This window comes from Sus scrofa, chromosome 13 (genome assembly GCF_000003025.6).
Source record: "Sus scrofa isolate TJ Tabasco breed Duroc chromosome 13, Sscrofa11.1, whole genome shotgun sequence".
NCBI classification, from domain to species: domain Eukaryota; kingdom Metazoa; phylum Chordata; class Mammalia; order Artiodactyla; family Suidae; genus Sus; species Sus scrofa.
Genome location: NC_010455.5, coordinates 34628546 through 34645217, shown reverse-complemented (window position 1 = coordinate 34645217; position 16672 = coordinate 34628546). Strand labels below are relative to the sequence as shown.

General features: G+C 58.9%; 2 protein-coding genes across 12 annotated transcripts in view; both read right to left on the bottom strand.

Annotated features, from left to right (window-relative positions):
• STAB1 (stabilin 1) overlaps window positions 1–14770 on the bottom strand; it is a 28924-nt gene extending 14154 nt beyond the window's left edge. Inside the window, exons 1-26 of one of the 7 annotated variants that reach the window (XM_021068890.1) lie at window positions 13494–14203; window positions 12819–12971; window positions 12574–12678; window positions 8377–8513; window positions 7947–8062; window positions 7679–7764; window positions 7538–7607; window positions 7083–7178; window positions 6704–6814; window positions 6254–6450; window positions 5904–6034; window positions 5610–5737; window positions 5238–5317; window positions 4876–5013; window positions 4597–4737; window positions 4395–4457; window positions 3984–4097; window positions 3854–3907; window positions 3539–3619; window positions 2989–3147; window positions 2504–2566; window positions 2173–2268; window positions 1835–1921; window positions 940–1051; window positions 282–468; window positions 89–182 (exon numbers count right to left, since the gene is read on the bottom strand). In XM_021068890.1, the coding sequence (XP_020924549.1) occupies window positions 89–182; window positions 282–468; window positions 940–1051; window positions 1835–1921; window positions 2173–2268; window positions 2504–2566; window positions 2989–3147; window positions 3539–3619; window positions 3854–3907; window positions 3984–4097; window positions 4395–4457; window positions 4597–4737; window positions 4876–5013; window positions 5238–5317; window positions 5610–5737; window positions 5904–6034; window positions 6254–6450; window positions 6704–6814; window positions 7083–7178; window positions 7538–7607; window positions 7679–7764; window positions 7947–8062; window positions 8377–8513; window positions 12574–12678; window positions 12819–12836 (2664 nt within the window). In that variant the 5' untranslated portion in view covers window positions 12837–12971; window positions 13494–14203. The other 6 variants (XM_021068891.1, XM_021068893.1, XM_021068894.1 and 3 more) reach the window with 6 other exon arrangements.
• The window catches only part of NISCH (nischarin), a 34519-nt gene continuing 32758 nt past the window's right edge, over window positions 14912–16672 (bottom strand). For all 5 annotated transcript variants that reach the window (XM_001925354.5, XM_021068899.1, XM_005669635.3 and 2 more), the window contains 2 exons: window positions 16501–16662; window positions 14912–16116 (listed from right to left, as the gene is read on the bottom strand). In XM_001925354.5, coding sequence (XP_001925389.1) covers window positions 15506–16116; window positions 16501–16662 — 773 coding nt within the window. In that variant the 3' untranslated portion in view covers window positions 14912–15505. The remainder of the gene's footprint in view (window positions 16117–16500; window positions 16663–16672) is intronic.

The window sequence follows — 16672 nt, the reverse complement described above, 5'->3', positions numbered from 1 at the left end:
GACTCAGTCCTGCCAGCGGCAGGCAGAGGACAAGGGAGTCCCACCTCTCACCCCTGGGTGGGGACATCAGGGAAGGGGCCAGACTGACATTCTCCGAGCATCCGCCCCTGTCTGGGCGGGAGCAGGGGTGGATGGGTGTGCAGGAAAAGCCGTCGCCCTCAAAGCCATCGACACAGAGACACCTGGGGGGTGCATGAGGAGCCTCGATGAGCCTCTGGAAGCTCAGCGCAAACCAACAAGCACGGTCACGCACAGGGCAGGGAAGACATGTGCACCCTTACCTGGCAACACCCCCCTGGTTAACACAGCGGGCCTGCGGGTGGCACTGCTGGGCCTGTTCTGTGGGCCCACAGTTCATCATGGACTCATTGCAGAAGCGACCACCGAAGCCCGGGGCACATGTGCCACGCTGGCACACACCCCCACTGCCTGGACGGTTGTCACATAGACCATGGACACAGCCGCAGTCTGCAGGAAGATGAAGCAGGGAAACTGAGGCAGGGGCAGGGCTGGCTAGGAGCCAGGATGCAGCTGGGCACCACTGGCAATGGGGCAGCCAGGATAGATTTGACTGCAGGGTCACAAAATCAAAGGTCGTCCCAGACTGGATGGGTGAAAGGAAGCCATGAGAGGGCATTCACTATGTCATGCCACCTTATTCTACCTGCCCTGCTCCCAGCACCACCATCAAGAAGTTCTTCTGTGTGTCTGACCCAAATCCTGTATGCATTCTATTAAGCTGAGGTTTTCTTCCTGGCATGAGCGAAGGAGACATTTACTTCTGTTTCCAAAACCTTCTTCATGACCACTGGCCTTAACCCTTCCTCCTGAGGCTCTATTTCCCTTCTTGGGAGTCCCCAGCTCCTGCCACCCTCCCATCCCCCCCACCAAGCAGACCCTTTTTCTCCCTGGCAGGGAAACTGGACCAGGACCACTCACCTTCCTGGCACTGAACTCCATGTTTGTTTGGGTTCGAACAGATATGGCAGGCGACACCCTTGTAGTCCGGGAAGCAGAGGCAGGCCCCATTGCCCTGGACCCCATCACTGCACTGGGGGTGGCCAAGAGGCAGGATCAGTCACAGGGAGGGGATTATCCACATCCTCTCCCCCAACACCCCCTTCTTTCCCACAGGCTGACTCTGACTCTCTTCCCCTGGAAGAGACCTTCCAAATCACTATTGCTGCCAAAGAACCAGCGCTTAAAAGGCATCTGGTCCTGCAAGTTTCACAGGTGACTTCTGTTTAACCCAGAGACAGGTAACTCCTTTGTCCTTCCATAGCCAGATGCTAGAGCAACCCTCATATTACAAAGTGGCAAAAACACAACACAAAAGAAAACTACTGACAAATAGCCTTTATAAAAATAGATGTAACAATGTATTAATTAATTATTAATTATATTTAATTAATTATTTCTAATTAAAATAGTAAAAATGAAAGTTCCTTTTGTGGCTTAGTAGGTTAAGCATCTGAAATAGTGTCAGTGAGGATGCGGGTTAGATCCCTGGCCTCGCTCAGTGGGTTAAAGATCTGGTGTTGCTGTGGTGTATGTGGCAGACTCGGCTTGGATATGGCATTGCTGTGGTTGTGCTGCAGGCCTCAGCTGCAGTTCTAATTCGCCCCCTAGCCTGGGAACTTCCATATGCCATAGGTGTAACTGCAAAAACAAAAACAAAAATAAATAGACATAATTTGGTCCAATTTCCATGTCGAGATGTGAAGAACCCGAGGCTAGAGGCAGGCTTTGCTCAGACACAGAGCCAGTCACCGGCCAACTCAGGAAGGAGCACCTGTCGCCCCCATCCCTCACCCCAGGGAAGAAGGAAACTCACATTGCCTTGGCCATAGCAGGGGTTGGAGAAGCCCCCAGGACACTGTGCACAGTCAGGTCCAAAAAACCCTTTGCAGCAGCCAGGTTTCTATAAGAGAGAACACATCTAAGGATCTGTCCGGAGCTATGCCATACCTCCTGGCCAGGCTGCTTCTGCTCCCTGGTCCAAGGTCTAGAGCAAGCGGGTGGGTGAGGCCCCTCTGACACCCCTTCTCTACTACTGATGTGCAGCACAGCTCTTGAAGGATGGCAGCCCGCCCAGCCCCAGTCTGGGGATCCCAGAGGAGAAGCAAGTGCCCCAGGGCCCCAGGGGGGTGAGTGCCCCGTGCCCAGGCTCACCAGGATGGTCTGGTTGCAATAGTGGGCACAGCCCTTCTTCAGGACGTTGAGTCCGGTAGGGTCATGGATGTAGACACACTCCTCAGGGGAGATGTCCTAGGTGGGCGGTGCCAGGCTGGTCAGCAGGCATGGCTCCCAGGCTGGTCCCCTTCACCAGGCAGCTCTGGTCAAGGGACCTCAGCCCCCTGGGCCCGGCACTCCCACTGTCAGTGGGGCTGAGCCTCCGGGTCCAACCAAGCCTCCCAGCCCTGCTTCCCCACCCTGGCATAGGGCAGAAAACTTGCTGGGCAGCCAGGAGTCAGCCCCAAGGGCTGGGCCAAGGGATGCTCACCAGCTTCGTGCTGTTGGGGGGGCACATGCTGGTGTTCAGGGCTTGGCAGTCCACACAGGAGCCCTGGGTGGGGCAGGGGAGCGGGGAAAAGGGTGAATCATGGTTTATTTATTCAGCAAACGCTAAGGAATTGGCACTGAGCTAACGCCTGAAGTCTGGGAAGGAGTCAGCTCAGGACCAGAGGATGGTGTTCCAGGCAGAGGAAACAGCACGGGCAAAGCCCTGTGGTGGGAGAGCATCATGGGAGAGCAGCACAGGCCTGGGCAGGGAGGCTGGGGACAGGGCTGGAGATGCAGGAGTGATGGCAAAGGGACAATCAGTAGGACTACTGACGGCTGGCTGTGGGGCATCTAGGTGGAACCGTGGGGCCTGCACCCGAGCTCCAGAGCCACCACCAGCCCACCCACTCACTTGGGGAGAACAGAAAAAGCCCTCCGCCCCCGGGAAGATGAGCTCACACAAGGAGAGCTGGGGTCTCGTCTCACCGCCACGACCTTGTGCTGCTCCTCGTTGCAGATCTTGGGCAGGATGGGCAGGATGGTGGGGGGCAGCAGGATGCCCTCCAGCATGTGGATCACACCGTTGGCAGCCAGCACGTCCACTCTCCGTAGTGGGACCCCCTCAGGTCCCAGCAGGATGCGTCCCTGTAGCAGAGCCCAGCGTGCATCCTTGGTCTGGCCCCCATCTCTGCACTCCGTGTGCTGTCGAAGGCCCAGCCCGCCAGCTACCTCTTCTTCCCTCTCCCTGACAACATCTCCTGCTCTGGCAGAACCAGCTGCCTCCACACTCTGACCCATGTGTTTATGCCGTGTGTAACCCCCCCTCCCCCATGTGCTCACCCTCCTTCTCTTTGGAGCCCTCCCAGCTTGCTGGGCCCCAAGAGAAGGATTCGATCTATGCCTGCTCCCACATGACCCCACCAAGGCTTGCCCACTGCAGGGCTTGAGGAGCGAAGATGGGTCCAGAAGATGCTCAGCACCTGGCTGGTCATCTCCAGCCCCTCCAGCGGTCCATCCCAGGTGCTGTGATGCTCACCTCCTCAGAAATGTTCACAGCCAGGACCTGGTTTGCCATGGTGAGGACACGGCCCTTGGAGATGAGCTTCTCAACAGTCAGCTAGGTGGAGGAGAGGGTGGCTTAGACCGGGTACTGGCCACAGCACTGGGGCCACTCCCAGTCCTGCCCAGGGGACTTGCAGCTACTGGCTTAGTCCCCAGGCTCTCCTCTGCACTATAAGACTCCAGATAGGTGTGGAGAGGAGAAGGGATCCCCGGAAAGACTGGAACCCATAAACCCTCTCACAGCCTAGCAGCAGGTGCAAGCCAGCCTCCCTCCCACAGGACCTCTCACCTGGCCGTGGCTGTAAACGTGGTACCTCACGAGCTCCTGCAGTTTGGAGAGACCCTGACAGGAGAGAGCGCTGGGCTGCTAGAAGCTCTGGTGCCCCATATCGCCAGCCCCTTCTCCCCAAAAAGCTTACCGCCGTGAAGAGGTAGACCAGGCGGCCATCCCGCAAGCCATCCACTGCCTCATTGCTGGGCGCAAAGACTGTGAAGGGCCCAGGCCCATCCAGGAAAGAGGGCAGCCCACAGTTCTGTGGTGGTGAGAAGGTGACTCAGGGGGCTCCGTGGCCAGCCGCCACCTCTGAGCCCTGCCTGGGCCCTGCAGCCCTTAGTCCCCAGGGAAGCCCCACCAGTGTAAGTGGGAGACACTGGCAATAGGTTCATGCTGCCACAGAGCCTCAGGATGGTGAGGGTAGGTTCTAGGATGGATGTGTGGGCAAAGGCCTGTGCTAAGGCAGAAGCCCAGGTCACTGAGGGTCAAATTCTGGACAATGAGGGGATCCTGGCCCCAGAGATCAGATGGGCTAGGACCTTTCCCTGAGACTCACCTCAAGGATGGTTTCAAACCGGGAGAAGGCCTCGGTGGAGGCAAGGATCTGGCTGATGGTCCTCTGTAGGAGGGGACAAGCATGAGGGCCCCAGAGGGGAAGGAGCTGTGCTCCAGCCCCGGCCCAGACTGCCTCTTGGAACTCAGTGGATGTCAGAGGCCACCCAGAGGCAACGGGCAGGGAGGGGAGGGCACCAGCTTACCGTGGGGTTCTCAGGGAGCTCCGGTGGGGGCTGCCACCGCAGGGCAGTGACCATGTGGAAGACGCCGTTGGCTGCCGGGTAGTTGGCTTTGTGGATGGTGAATGTCTGCTGGGGCTGGTCTTTGTACTGGTAGGTGTATTTCTGCCGAGACATGAGACCTCTGGCTCGGACTGCAAATGCCCACCCTTGACCGGAGTCCCACCTTCACACCCACTTTGTCCAGGCTGTGCTCCCTACCCCTGTGACTCCTCTGGCCCCCAGGCTGAGGTCCCTGCTTACCCTGAAGCGGTTGAAAGTGACTGTGATCTCCTGCCCAGCCAGTGTCCACCACGTGCGTGTAGACCGGGTCCCTGACTCCTCTAGCAGGTGCTGCCCTGGGATGATGTGCTGTCTACAGAGCTTCTGGGCAAGGGAGGCCTGCGGGCGCAAGGGGGCCGGGGTGTCGAGTGGGCCCAGGATAGGCAGTCCGCTTCAGGCCACGCTGCCTGAGCAACAGAGGAGACAGGTGGCTTCCCAGGCCTCAGTCCCCCAGGGTGTTTACTGGGGTTGGGGGGGTGGTGGTTAACAGCCCTGAAGCCTGGGGCTGGGGCAAGGGAGGAGGCCAGAGCTAGAGGCCAGCTCCTCAAAAGGCAGGGCCTCACGTTTATGGTCCTGGAGGAGATGGACGGCGCCAGCACGGTGAATGGGCCCGAAGTGGTGAGGATCTCCCGGCAGCCCTGGTCTGGGGGCAGGAGAGGGTGCATCAGAATGGGTCTGGGGAGGCCCTCAGGCTTCAGTCTTGGGTTTTGGAGGAGTTGGGGTAGGGGTGTCGGCTCTAGATCTAGGGTAAAAGGGGACATCAGGATCTGGGGGACTAGTTCCCACCTTCATCATGAACCCCATCACAGCCCATTCTCTGCATCCACTGCTCTTGGGCAGAGAAACAAGGCATCTCTGGAGCGTCAGCCCCTCCAACCCTGCCAACAATGCTGGGGCCAAGGGGCAGGTCTCAGGCAGGTGGTGGGGTCACACACCCAGCATGTCGAGGGTCACTCTCAGCCGCAGGAACATCATGTTTATCTGGCTGGCCTTCTGCACCTCATGGAGCAGGTGTCCGTAGCAGGCACGCCCATCCCCCACCTCGCCCTCCTTGCACACGCAGCTAGGGGCGTGGGTAGATCTGGTGAGGGCAGGGGGCGTGGCCGGGCTCCCCGTCCTGGCCCTCACCCACCATCCCCACAGGGCCCTTGAGGTGCACACATTTGTCCCTGCCCAGCCCACCCTTTCTGCTCTGTCCCCGGTGCCCAGCCTGAGGCCCCTATGCCCACCTGGTTGTTCCATCAGGGGTCACCTGGCAGGTGGCTGACCGGTCACAGGAATAGGGGAAGCAGTATGCGAAGCAGCCGGCGGAGGGATTGTTGTTGATGCTGACCAGGCCCGGCTTACACGAGCAGGAGACCTGGGCCACCCAGCAGGGGCAGGAGGGTGGCAGCACATCCATGAGAATCACGGCATCTGCCACATCCACAGAGCTCTCCTGGGCCCCCACATCCGCCCTCCCAGAAGAGGTCTGTCATCCACTTCCCATTTTACAAATGAGGCAGCTGAACTCCTGGGAGGCCCATGACTTGCCTAGGGGTGAACTGTGGGGCAGGCCCAGCCCAGGGCCCCAGCTCACCTGGCCTGGCCTCCAGTACAGGCATAGGGTGGAGTTGCTGGGGCAGCCACCATTGTTGGTGATGCATGGGTCCTGGGGCAGACACACTGTTCCATCCCCATAGTAGTTCTCAGGGCAGCGACACTCTGCCTGCCCCCTGGGGCTCACAGAGCACTGGGCAACGGTAGAGCAGGGCGATGACCGGCAAGGGTCAAGGGCTGTCAGGGCAGAGAGAGCCCCAGTGAGCCGGGTGCCCAGCAGCCCCATCTTCTCCACAGCCTCCAACCAGGAGGCCAAAAATGGGGTGAGCAAGATGATCTAGACCTTGGGGACAGGCCCTATCCCCACCCTCTGGGGCAGTTCTCCCTGCCTATAAATAGTAAGCTCTCACTGTTTTGCTGGCTTAAAAAGATGTCCTCCCAGCACCTGCTCCTCCTGAGCTGGGCTCTGGCCTCTAGGTCATAGACATACCTTCACATTTGCTGCCCTGCTGGGTGTAGCCAGGCAGGCAGCGGCAGGTGGGGGCCGCAGCAGAGCACTGGGAGTTCTGGGGACAGTTCAGGGCTTGGCAGACGGGCAGCTCTGAATAGAGAAGGGAGAGTAATGAGGCAGCTCCAAGTCCCAGGTTGGGGAGGAACGCAGGAGTGAAGATGCCCTGCCCAATTTGCTGTGTGTCTCTGGCCAGCAAAGGTTCCAGAGTCATCTTCCTGACGAGCAGCTATGTGCCTATCATACTTTGAAAGAAATTAAGCTGCAAGCAGAGGCCATGCTGAGGCTTGGGTTCCATCCATCCAGCCAGCCTCTCCTGCCCTGGCCACTGCAAAGACCTGCTACCCCAGCAGCTGCTCACCTTGGTCACAGCGGGGTCCAGTGTATCCAGCAAAGCACAGGCAGCTGCCATCCCCGAGCGGCCCATTGCGGCACACGCCATGCACACAGCTGCACACTGGGAGGGACAAGCAGGGAGAGGTGGGAACCTAGCCTCACCCAGAGGCACATGGGGACATTGAGTCCCGGCCCTCTGCATCCCCAGAATGTAGTTCCAGCAGGCACAACCTCAAGAACACAGAGCTGTGATGTAGGACCACAGGGGTGGGGGGACCCAAGGGGAGGCATCTGGCCTGGCCTAGGAGTCCAGGGAGGCCCCCAAGGTTGGCATGTGCAAGGGCTGGAGGTGTGTCCCTAGAGGGGAAGTGTAGGCTGAGTGGCTGGAAGGGAGTCTGGGAGGGGCTGGTTATAGGGACTGTGTCCCTGCTGGTCCCTAGGTGGGTGCTGGCTGCTCCCTCCTGCCCCACTGGTGCTCACCCAACTGGCAGTCAGGCCCGAACCGGTTGGGGTCTCTACACTCCTGACAGGCTGAGCCACTGAAGTTTTCCTGGCAGAGGGACGCACCAAGTCAGTGCAGCCCCTCCACGGCCTCCCACCCCGGCCCTGCTGGGCCCTTACCTGGCACACGCAGGTCCCATTCCTGTCTATGCCGTCCAGGCAAGTCCCATGGCCGTGGCACGGGGTCTCAGCACCCCCAGGGCACTCTGTGGATACCCCCAGAACTCAGCTCTGCCCCAAGAACTCTCAATTCACCTGACCCCAGTAGCTCTGGGCAGGGCCCTCCCCCCACCAACTTGGTCCCTCCCCTGGGGGTAGCCAGAGCCAGGTGGCCAAGCTGTGCCAGTTGAAGGGGAACACAGGTGGCCTGTGGGACCCTCCCCTGTACCATAGCACTGGGACCCCCAGTAGCCAGGGCAGCAGGCCTTCTGAACCACGTCCTTCCAGCACTCCAGGCTACAGCCGCTCATGGACAACAAAGAGTCCCCCAGCTGCACCTCGTATCTGGGGACAGAAGACAGGCAGGGTGATAGGAGGGGCTGTCCTCTGCCCCATGCCCCGTGGTCTCCCCACACTGGGTTCCCGGGCTCTTACTCTCCCCTCCCTCCTCTCTGCCTGGTCCACAGCAGACACCCAATGAACACCCTTTGCCCCGCACCCTTCTGCTCCTTCCTCCCTGCCTGTCTCTCCCATGGGAGGGGCCAGCCGAGATGAGGATGAGACTCCCTGCCCCACTCCCCAGGCCCGCCAGGCTCTCCTAGCTGCCTTCCACCCCACAAGATGCCCCTGGAAGCCACAAGGATGGGGTGGGTCCCCACCGGCAGTCCTGTGAGATCTTCTCTGGGAACTCCCGAAGCCAGCCCGAGGGACACACCCGCTTCTTGATGGCAGGGCACGGGGTGCAGGGTATACGCGTGACCAACTTGGTCTTCACATCACAGCGTCGGGACCTCACCTGGCCACATGTAGGGTTTGGAGTGAGGGGCCTGTGCTCCTTGCAGAGTCCTGACTCTCTTGATGCAGCGAGGCCTAGCACCCCTCTCCCCGCCTTGGTTTCCTGCCTGCTCAGCAGGATACAGTGAGGACGGGGGGAACTTGCCTCTCATAGGCCATCCTTGCCACAGCGTGGCCCTATGTCCACAGCCACGTACCTGTGCCCAGGCCACCACCTGCCTGGAAGTGTTAGAGTGTCTGCCTTCTGATGGGAAGAGAATCTGGCCCTTCTGTTCCTCCCCAGCCCAACTGAATCCCGGGTGGGTGGCCCTTGTCCACAGCCACCCAGGAACTTGAACCTAGACTCAACCTAGTGCTCATGCTCACTTTTCATTTAAAAATCCACACCAAGTGACAGGCTGACACTGTTTGGGAGAACATGGCAAGGCCATCCTCCATCCTTGGGAACAAGCAAGATGTGGACTTTGGCCACGTACCATGGGGCTGGCTCTCTGCTCCGAGCATATCCCCATCTCACTGCCAAATGATCCCCTCGGCCGGCCCAGGGCCCTCTCTGCTGCCCCATGGTCAGAAACCCAGACACCAGGCCCAAGACCCCAAGGCTGGCCTGCACAAGCGGGCATGAGTTTAGGCCAAGCAGTCACATTCTCTGAGCCCTTGTCCAGGCCTGGCCCACAGTCCCACATGCCAGCCAGAACCCATGGGTCCACTGCCAATCACTGGATGGGCAGTACTGGCTGTGAGGGGGCTGAGATGTTTCAGGGGGCTTCCTGCGGGGGGGTGACAATTGAGTTGGGACCAAAAGGATGCATGAGAATTGGGCAGGGGCAGTGCTCCCACCAGAGGGGACAGGAGAGGCAAAGGCCAGGAAGTTGGAAGGAGAAAACGGCCGTGTGCGACGGGGCAAAGACAGCTGAGGAGAGGCTGGAGAGGGGCTGGTGGTAAGGCCAGTGAGGGGTGCTGAAATCAGAGAGGCCCTAGGACTCGGAAAACAGGGGTAGGGCAGGGGGAGAGATGGTGACCTGAGAGCCAAGAAAGCCCTGGGCCTTCTGTCCCACTGGCTGGCCTGTCACAGCTCCACCAAGCCCACCATCACTGAGGCTACCATTATGGCAGCAAAGTCCCAATAAGCTATAGCACTGACCCTGAAGGGGACAGAAGCTAAATTCCTGGTTGTCAGTGGGAGAAAAGGCCACAGGAAAGTGCCTTTTGATGAGAGGTTTTGTGGGCTTGCGGCACAGCCCGGAAAAGCTGACAAGCTCTCATTTAAAAAATGCTGAGCACACTCTGCTCCAAGGGAGGTGAACTCAGAACATCTCTTTCCTAGAACCCAGCCACAGATGTACGACTCTCACGGCAAGAGAAAAGGAGAAATAACGCCTCGACACTTTATTTTGGCATGTGGGCCCCAGGGTCTCTCTCCATTACTGTGATTTGGGCTTTTCCGCTCATGCCTTTGTGGTCTGCAAAGAGGGAAGTTGCTGTGGGCAGCTTCGGGCTGAGCTGTGAGGCTATGCGCTGTGGCCCCACAGCTGAGCCAGGGAGTGACTAGGAAGTTGGGTAACTCCAGGGCCAGGCAGCTGCTGGCTTAGAGCAAAGCTTCAGCCGGCTCCCCTGAGGACCACCTGGCCAGCCAGCCAGAGCTGCCAGTGCCATCACTAGTGGCCCGGGGACCAGCTCTCAGAGGAATATTGGTCAGACTTGGATAAGGGCTCGAGGCAGTGAGAGAGCCCTGTCCTCACTCTTGGGCAGAGTCGGGGAGTTCCATCAAGTCGTGGGTGAGTTAAGGGCATGGGAGGAAGTTGTAGCCTTGTGCCCTGTGGTGGGGTGGACGTTCACAAGGTGCTGCACCTGCAAAGTGCACAAGACGGCTGCACAATGAGTGGCCAAATTGTATTCCTCTCTGGGGACCTCCCTGGAAGTGGGCACTCAGGCCCCTTTGCCTGGTGGCCTAAGAGCACCAGGCCCAGCCCACAACCTCACAGCTAGTCCCACTGGGTGGATTAAGCCTGGATCCCGACCAAGGGCTGAATCAGATCTCCACTTTCCCTAAGGCACCTTGGGAACTGTCTGAGCCAGGGGGTTGCTGCCCACTCCCTGCCCTAATTCAGAATTGACTTTACAACACCAGCTCCCCACAGAGACACTGCTGGGGAAGTTGACGAGGCACAAAATGTTAAACCTGTTGTGAGAAGGTGGAAGAAATTCTCCCAAGCTGGGGTCCAGAACCCATACTTCCTCAGAGAGGAAGGGACCCCCAAACTACTTCCCCTTGCCCTGGATCAATGCCCCTCTCCCTTCAAACCTCAGCTTGAGACCACAGGCTCCATAAGCAGCAGCTCACACCTAGCAGAGGAGGTGCCTGGTGAAAGACTGTTGAATGGACAGGTGTTAAGTACCCCTCCTCCAGGAAGCCTTCCCTGCTTATACTCCCTGAAATGTCCTGTGTATGGGTCCTGCTCTTCACTGGCTGTGGGACCCAGCAGTCATCCCCTTCCCTCAGAGCCTTAGTTTCCTAATGTTTCCAGTGGGTCTCACCTGACACAAGGTGCTGGGAGTGCTGAGGGACTGAGGGGTTGTGAGGGGAGCCTGGTGTTGCTGTGTCCCTGACAGGGACCTGGGACCCTCTTCTCTGGCCCAGGCTGGATGAGTCCCAGCCCCAGAATGCAGACTTAGGTGGTCAGAGCCAAAGGTCTCCAACAACAACAAATCCCTGACCAGAACATGAGGAGGTGGCCTTCGAAATTCCCTTGCATTGTACCTATGACAAAACTGAGGCAGGGAGGGAGCAGAAACCACCTGCAGGGCTTAGCACAGCCTGAAGCCTTCGGCTATTCCACCATCACTGCCACTTTTTCAGCCTCAGAGCTGCCCGTCCCCAACCCTGACCTGGCCCTGAAATTCTGGTAAGGGCCTTGTCCCTGCCCCTTCCCTGAGGGACCATAAGGAGGATGAGACAGCACCCAATGGTGGCACACGGCCTGAGTCCCTGTGTTTGTTCTGCCTGGTAGTGGGATCCTGGGCAAGTCCTTTCCTTCTCTGGACCTCAGTCCACCACCAGCAATGTGGGGACAGTAGCAGCTGCCCAGAGTATCAGATGAACTTGGCCTTAAAGGAGAGGATCCTTCAGGTGGAGGCAGGACCCAGCCTGGTGATAGTGAGTCCAAACCTTGGATGGGAGGCTCCTCCAGAAACTCCAGTTGGGACAGTGACCCTACTGTGGGACCTGGGTGGATCTGCAGGCAGATCCAGGCAGACTGGAGGGGGCTGGCTTACATGGACCTGAGAGCCGCACACCCAGACCCTGTCCAGGCCTCCCTTGTGGCCAATGGGGAACTGCAGACAGTGGTCCAGAGCGTGGCTCCAGAGTGGAAACGACTTGCCCCTATCATCCTTGGGCCTTGGCTTCTTCAGGCAGAGAACAATAGGGCCCCATTCTCAGGGGCCAGAATGATTTCAGGGGATAATGTCAGGTGTGCCCAGCTGTGCGCTTGGTAAATAGCAGCTCTTGGGCTCGAGGGCATTATTGCTGGCTCTTGTTTGCCCAGAGGGCCTGGGGGTGAGTGGACCCCTGCCTCCTCTGGGCACCCTTGGGGCAGGACACAGGCACACATGCACACACACATGTAGCATGCCCACCCAGTGTCCACATGAGCCTCTTGATTTGTCAGTCCTGTGAGGGCTGGGGTGACCACATCTCCTATCTCCAGCCAGGGTGACCTGGACTGCAGTGTGGGCAGGGAGATGGACCTGGCTCTGTACCTTACCCTGTCCTTGGGCTGGGGAGCTCTGGGATGGCTGCCCCCATATCACCTGGCTGGCTAGCCGGACACAGAGGAGGGCAGGCTGACACATCCTTGCCACCCCAAGTGGCGAGACACAGACCTCAGCCTGAGGAGGTGGGCACAAGAGCCCAGCCCTCTGTCCAGCTCAGAGGAGGTCAGACAAGAACCATCTGTGTCCCCAGCCCCGCATCTGATCTGGACATGCTCCCTCCCTGCTCCCACCACTGGCCAGGAGGTCCTGGATACCACAGCCGCCTGCGACAAGCTCACACTCACCTTCTGCCCCATGATGAAGCTGGATACTGCCAGGAAGAGGGCCAGGAAGCCGAGCAGGAGGCGGCTCCGGGGCCCGGCCATGATTGGTGGTGGCTGGCTGGCTTGCTGTGTAGGACAGAGTCAGGGTGGCCAGTGTGAGGAATGAGCTTGAGGAAGCAGGAACAGTGTGGGCAGGCGGGGCGGAGTGGGCAGGCGCTTTAAAAGCAGTCAGGAGGCCCCGCCAGCTCCCCCCGACAGGAACCCACCAGGATTTCCTCCTGCATATCAGCAGGCTGCAGGCTGAAGGGAAGGTGCTGGCCACTGACCCCCACATGGATGCCTGGGCCCTGCTTGGAGCTTCCTGGCCCGGGACCTTCCTCCTGGCATCACAGCCTCCGAGCCCATCATTATCCACAAGCCTGCGGGATATCAGAGGTTGTGAAGAACGTTCCAGTGTATTTGCAAACAACTCCCCACCTCAAGCACCTGAAAGCCCAGGGTGTTTCATTCAGAGGCTCTGGGGTGAGGGTGGGGGTAGGTTCTGAGGGTTGGTGGGGGGAGGGGGCCCCAGAATCAAGTGTGTCTGCTTCCACCTTTCCAGCTGCTGAGGGCTCTCAGAGGCCTCTGAATCCCTGCTAGCCTCTGTGCCAAGTAGACACCCATCAGACTACTCCTTCTCTCCCCTGCCCTGCTCGGCCTTCACTGCCGCCGGATGCCCATCCCCATTGTGTTCCCCTGCTGCCCATCTGCCCCAACTCATTCTCCACTCTGTCCTGAGGCTTCCCCCTGCACTCTGGACCCCACTCTGTGCCAGGCTGGCCCCTCTGCCCTCATTGCCTGCTCCCCCACCCCCACTCTGCTCCACCACACGGGCCTTCCTACTCCCTAACCACAGAGTGAGCTCCCTAGGTGCTTTTGCTCCAGATCCTCATAGGACTCACCACAAGGTCCAGGTTAAAGTTCTCCAGCCTTCGCCTTCTCGTAGCACTGGCCACCAGCCGGCACTGGTTTAGTTTATTTTCTGTCTCCCGCTGGAATGTCAGCTAAGGGAGAGCAGGGACAGTGATTGGCTGGTTCACACAGATTTGTGGGATGGATGAATGAAGGGAGTTACTTTTATTATTCTGTTACCAATGGGGAAACGGAGGCTCAGAGGGAACTAGGGAATTCTTCTAAGATTGCTTAACCAGAGTTAAACTCCAATCCCAGTTCTGCTGCCTGCAGGGCACCCCGCCCCTGACTACACTGCACAAACTCTCCCCATTAGGTCCTGTCCTCATGACCCCTCTAGGCTGGGGTCGGCTATTATATGCTGGGGGCTGGAGGGCCTGGGAGCAGGAGTCCGTCTAATAGGTGAGGCCTATGTGCAGTGGACCTCGACTCTGGTCTATAAATCTGCATTTGTCAATGACATGACTGAGATGGAAACAGGGAGATGGCCATTTGTACAGGCCTTTGATAAAGGCCTGATTGGGGGCAGGCTTATCACTGTCCCCTCCCCCACCAGCTGAGGGGCATGGAGCTGGTCTTTGAGAGCTGGCTGGGGGTGTGTGGATGGGGAGACCCTTCTCTTGGTGGTACCCCCCGCCCCAAGCTTTCCTCCAGGCCAGGATTCCCTTTCTGCTGCCACCAAGGGCAAACTGAGGAGAGGCAGGCCTGGGATCTGGGTTAGCTAGCCACTTCCCATCCCCTTAATATTGCCTGGCCCAAATGGCCCTGCAGCCTTAGGGCCCAAGGCTCCTGACTGGGCCAGGATGAAAGAGAGGCAAGTGAGCCTCAGAAGCCCTGCTGTGGAGGGCAGGAACGGGTTGAGGAAGGATGGGGCACAGAGGCTGGCTCCTAAAGAAATCCTACATCCTACCTTAGCTGGGCTCCCTGAGACAACAATCTCTCAGGACAAGGAACCCAGACACGGACAGCACAGGGCACTCCTCCCCACACTCCAGCCCTGGGGCCACCTCCCTGTAGGCTTTTCCCCCTGCAGGCCATCCTGGTGAGGCCCCTAGACCTCACAGAGTAAGCTATCCCAGGCTCCAGGCTTAAGCCTCACAGCAGGCCCAGGTGTGAAGGTGGCAGGGCAGCAGCCAGTGTGCCAGGTATGCCTGAGGAGCTTCATGCCCCTTGTTTGCCCTGAGGCTCCGGGTTTAGCCCTGGCCCAGCATGGCCCTTTCCCTGTCCCAGGTTCCAGTGACACCGATTCCGCATCTGGCCCTGGGAGAGCCACGTACTTTCCTTCATCCCCTCCTCCCTCCTTCTCTTCCTGCAATATCTCACCTTCTTGATGGCACCCTCTCTCTCACCACGCCCTGCCCAGTGCCCTGCTGGGACCCCAGTGGCCTTTGAAATAAAAGAGCCAGACTGTGTCAAACTTGGCTTTATGGAATAGAGAAAATAGGCAACAGGAATCACACTTGGGGCTGGCAGCTGTAGGTCCCCTGCCCCCAGCCCTCTCAGCCTCAAGGCCTGGGGGACTCCTGCCCCACAGGGCTCTCATTCCCACTTGTCTGGTCCCGGAGAGGCTTCCCCTTTGGAAAACTGCACAGGGCAGGAGCTTTCAATGTGCACTGTGCGGCCAGCTTCATAATCAGCAGCAGGTGCCCACAATGACAACAACAGTAACAAGACTGGACTTCACATCTCAGGAAAGGACGTGTAAAAGAGTAAACCAGAACCACGGTGCAACGTTAACAACAGTCCCACGACAGAAGATACGACACTGGTGTGCCCGGCCATGTGGCACCAGGGACAGGCAGATCCACGGGAAGCTGATGGTACCCGGAGACCCTGGAGGGGCCGGCACTTTCACTCTCAAGACAGAACCAATTGAACACACAGTTCACATTCTCTGGGAGGACAGTCAAATGAAGGTACCAAGAGAGAAGAAAACATTTTTAAAAGAACAAAGAAAGCCTCCTTTCCCGCCCTGAGTGGACACCAGGCCAGACATGGTGAGCTAGCCGGTGAGTTCCACGGGCAGCTCCCGGCCGCACAGAGCCTCCCACTGGCGGGCTAACAGTGAGATGAGCTTCTCGCGGCTCTCAGCACTAGGGATGAACACTTGCCACTGGACCTCGCGGCCCTGGCCAGCTCTGGCTGGGCCCCCTGGCTCCTCCCCAAAGTGGTCCAGGGTGACGCTGCCCATGAGGTCGTGGCCCTGAACATCATCAAAGACCAGGGTGAGGGCCTGCGGGTATGTCTGGTAGCCCATGAGCACGCGGTCCAGGTCCCGGACGCGGCGGCCATCATCCAGTCGGTACCGGTCCCTCTGTGGAGGCTCCTTGGCGAACTCGGGCAGCGGGTAGTGGACGAAGTCCTCATCCAGAAGGAAGATCTCGGCGCTGGTGAGCAGCAACGTCTTGGGGCGCAGCAGGCCCCTACAGCGCCCAGGTAGTGGCATGCCCACCTGGAAAGCTTGCACGTACAGCAGGATGCTGAGGCCCGGTGCCTTCTCTGGGTCAGCCATCTTCTGGGCCACAGTGAACGTCAGGTCCCCGATCTCCTCCTCGCTGGGGTAGGTGAACTTGACGCGGCTCGAGTGGATCAGCTCGTAGTTCTCCACCTTTCCTGCAGAGAGATGCCAGTGGGGCTGGAGCCTGGAACTGGCCTGTGGTGAGGCTGGGAGCACCAGTGGCCCCAAGCCACCCAGAGGCAGCAGCAAGAGCTGAGTGTCTGTCAGAAGCAGGAGAGAGGGCTCCAATCCCCCATACTTAGGCAGAGACCCGCAGGCCAGCAGCTGAGACCAGAGTGGAGTGGACACTGAGAAGCACCCACTGGATGGCTGTGGATTTGGTGGCATGGGAAAGTTCACGGAAAACCCTAGTGACTTAGCATGAAAAGAGACAAAGAGGAGAGACAGAAGCAGACATGGGGCCGGGGCACAGAGGGGTTGCTCTGGGGCCTGCTACTGCTCTCAGGGTTGGCCAGGAGACCCAAGCTGGGTGGGGGTACCTGTGGTCTTGTTTCCAAACTCAGAGTAGAAGTCTTTGTCGACAGGCTCAGGAGAGGGTGTGCGTTCTAGCAGGGACAGCACAGCCATGACGTGCTGGAGGAAGCAGTGTGTCAGGTAGCTGTCCCGTGTCAAGCATGTAACCACCTGCGCCGGGGAGGAACCTGTGGAAGA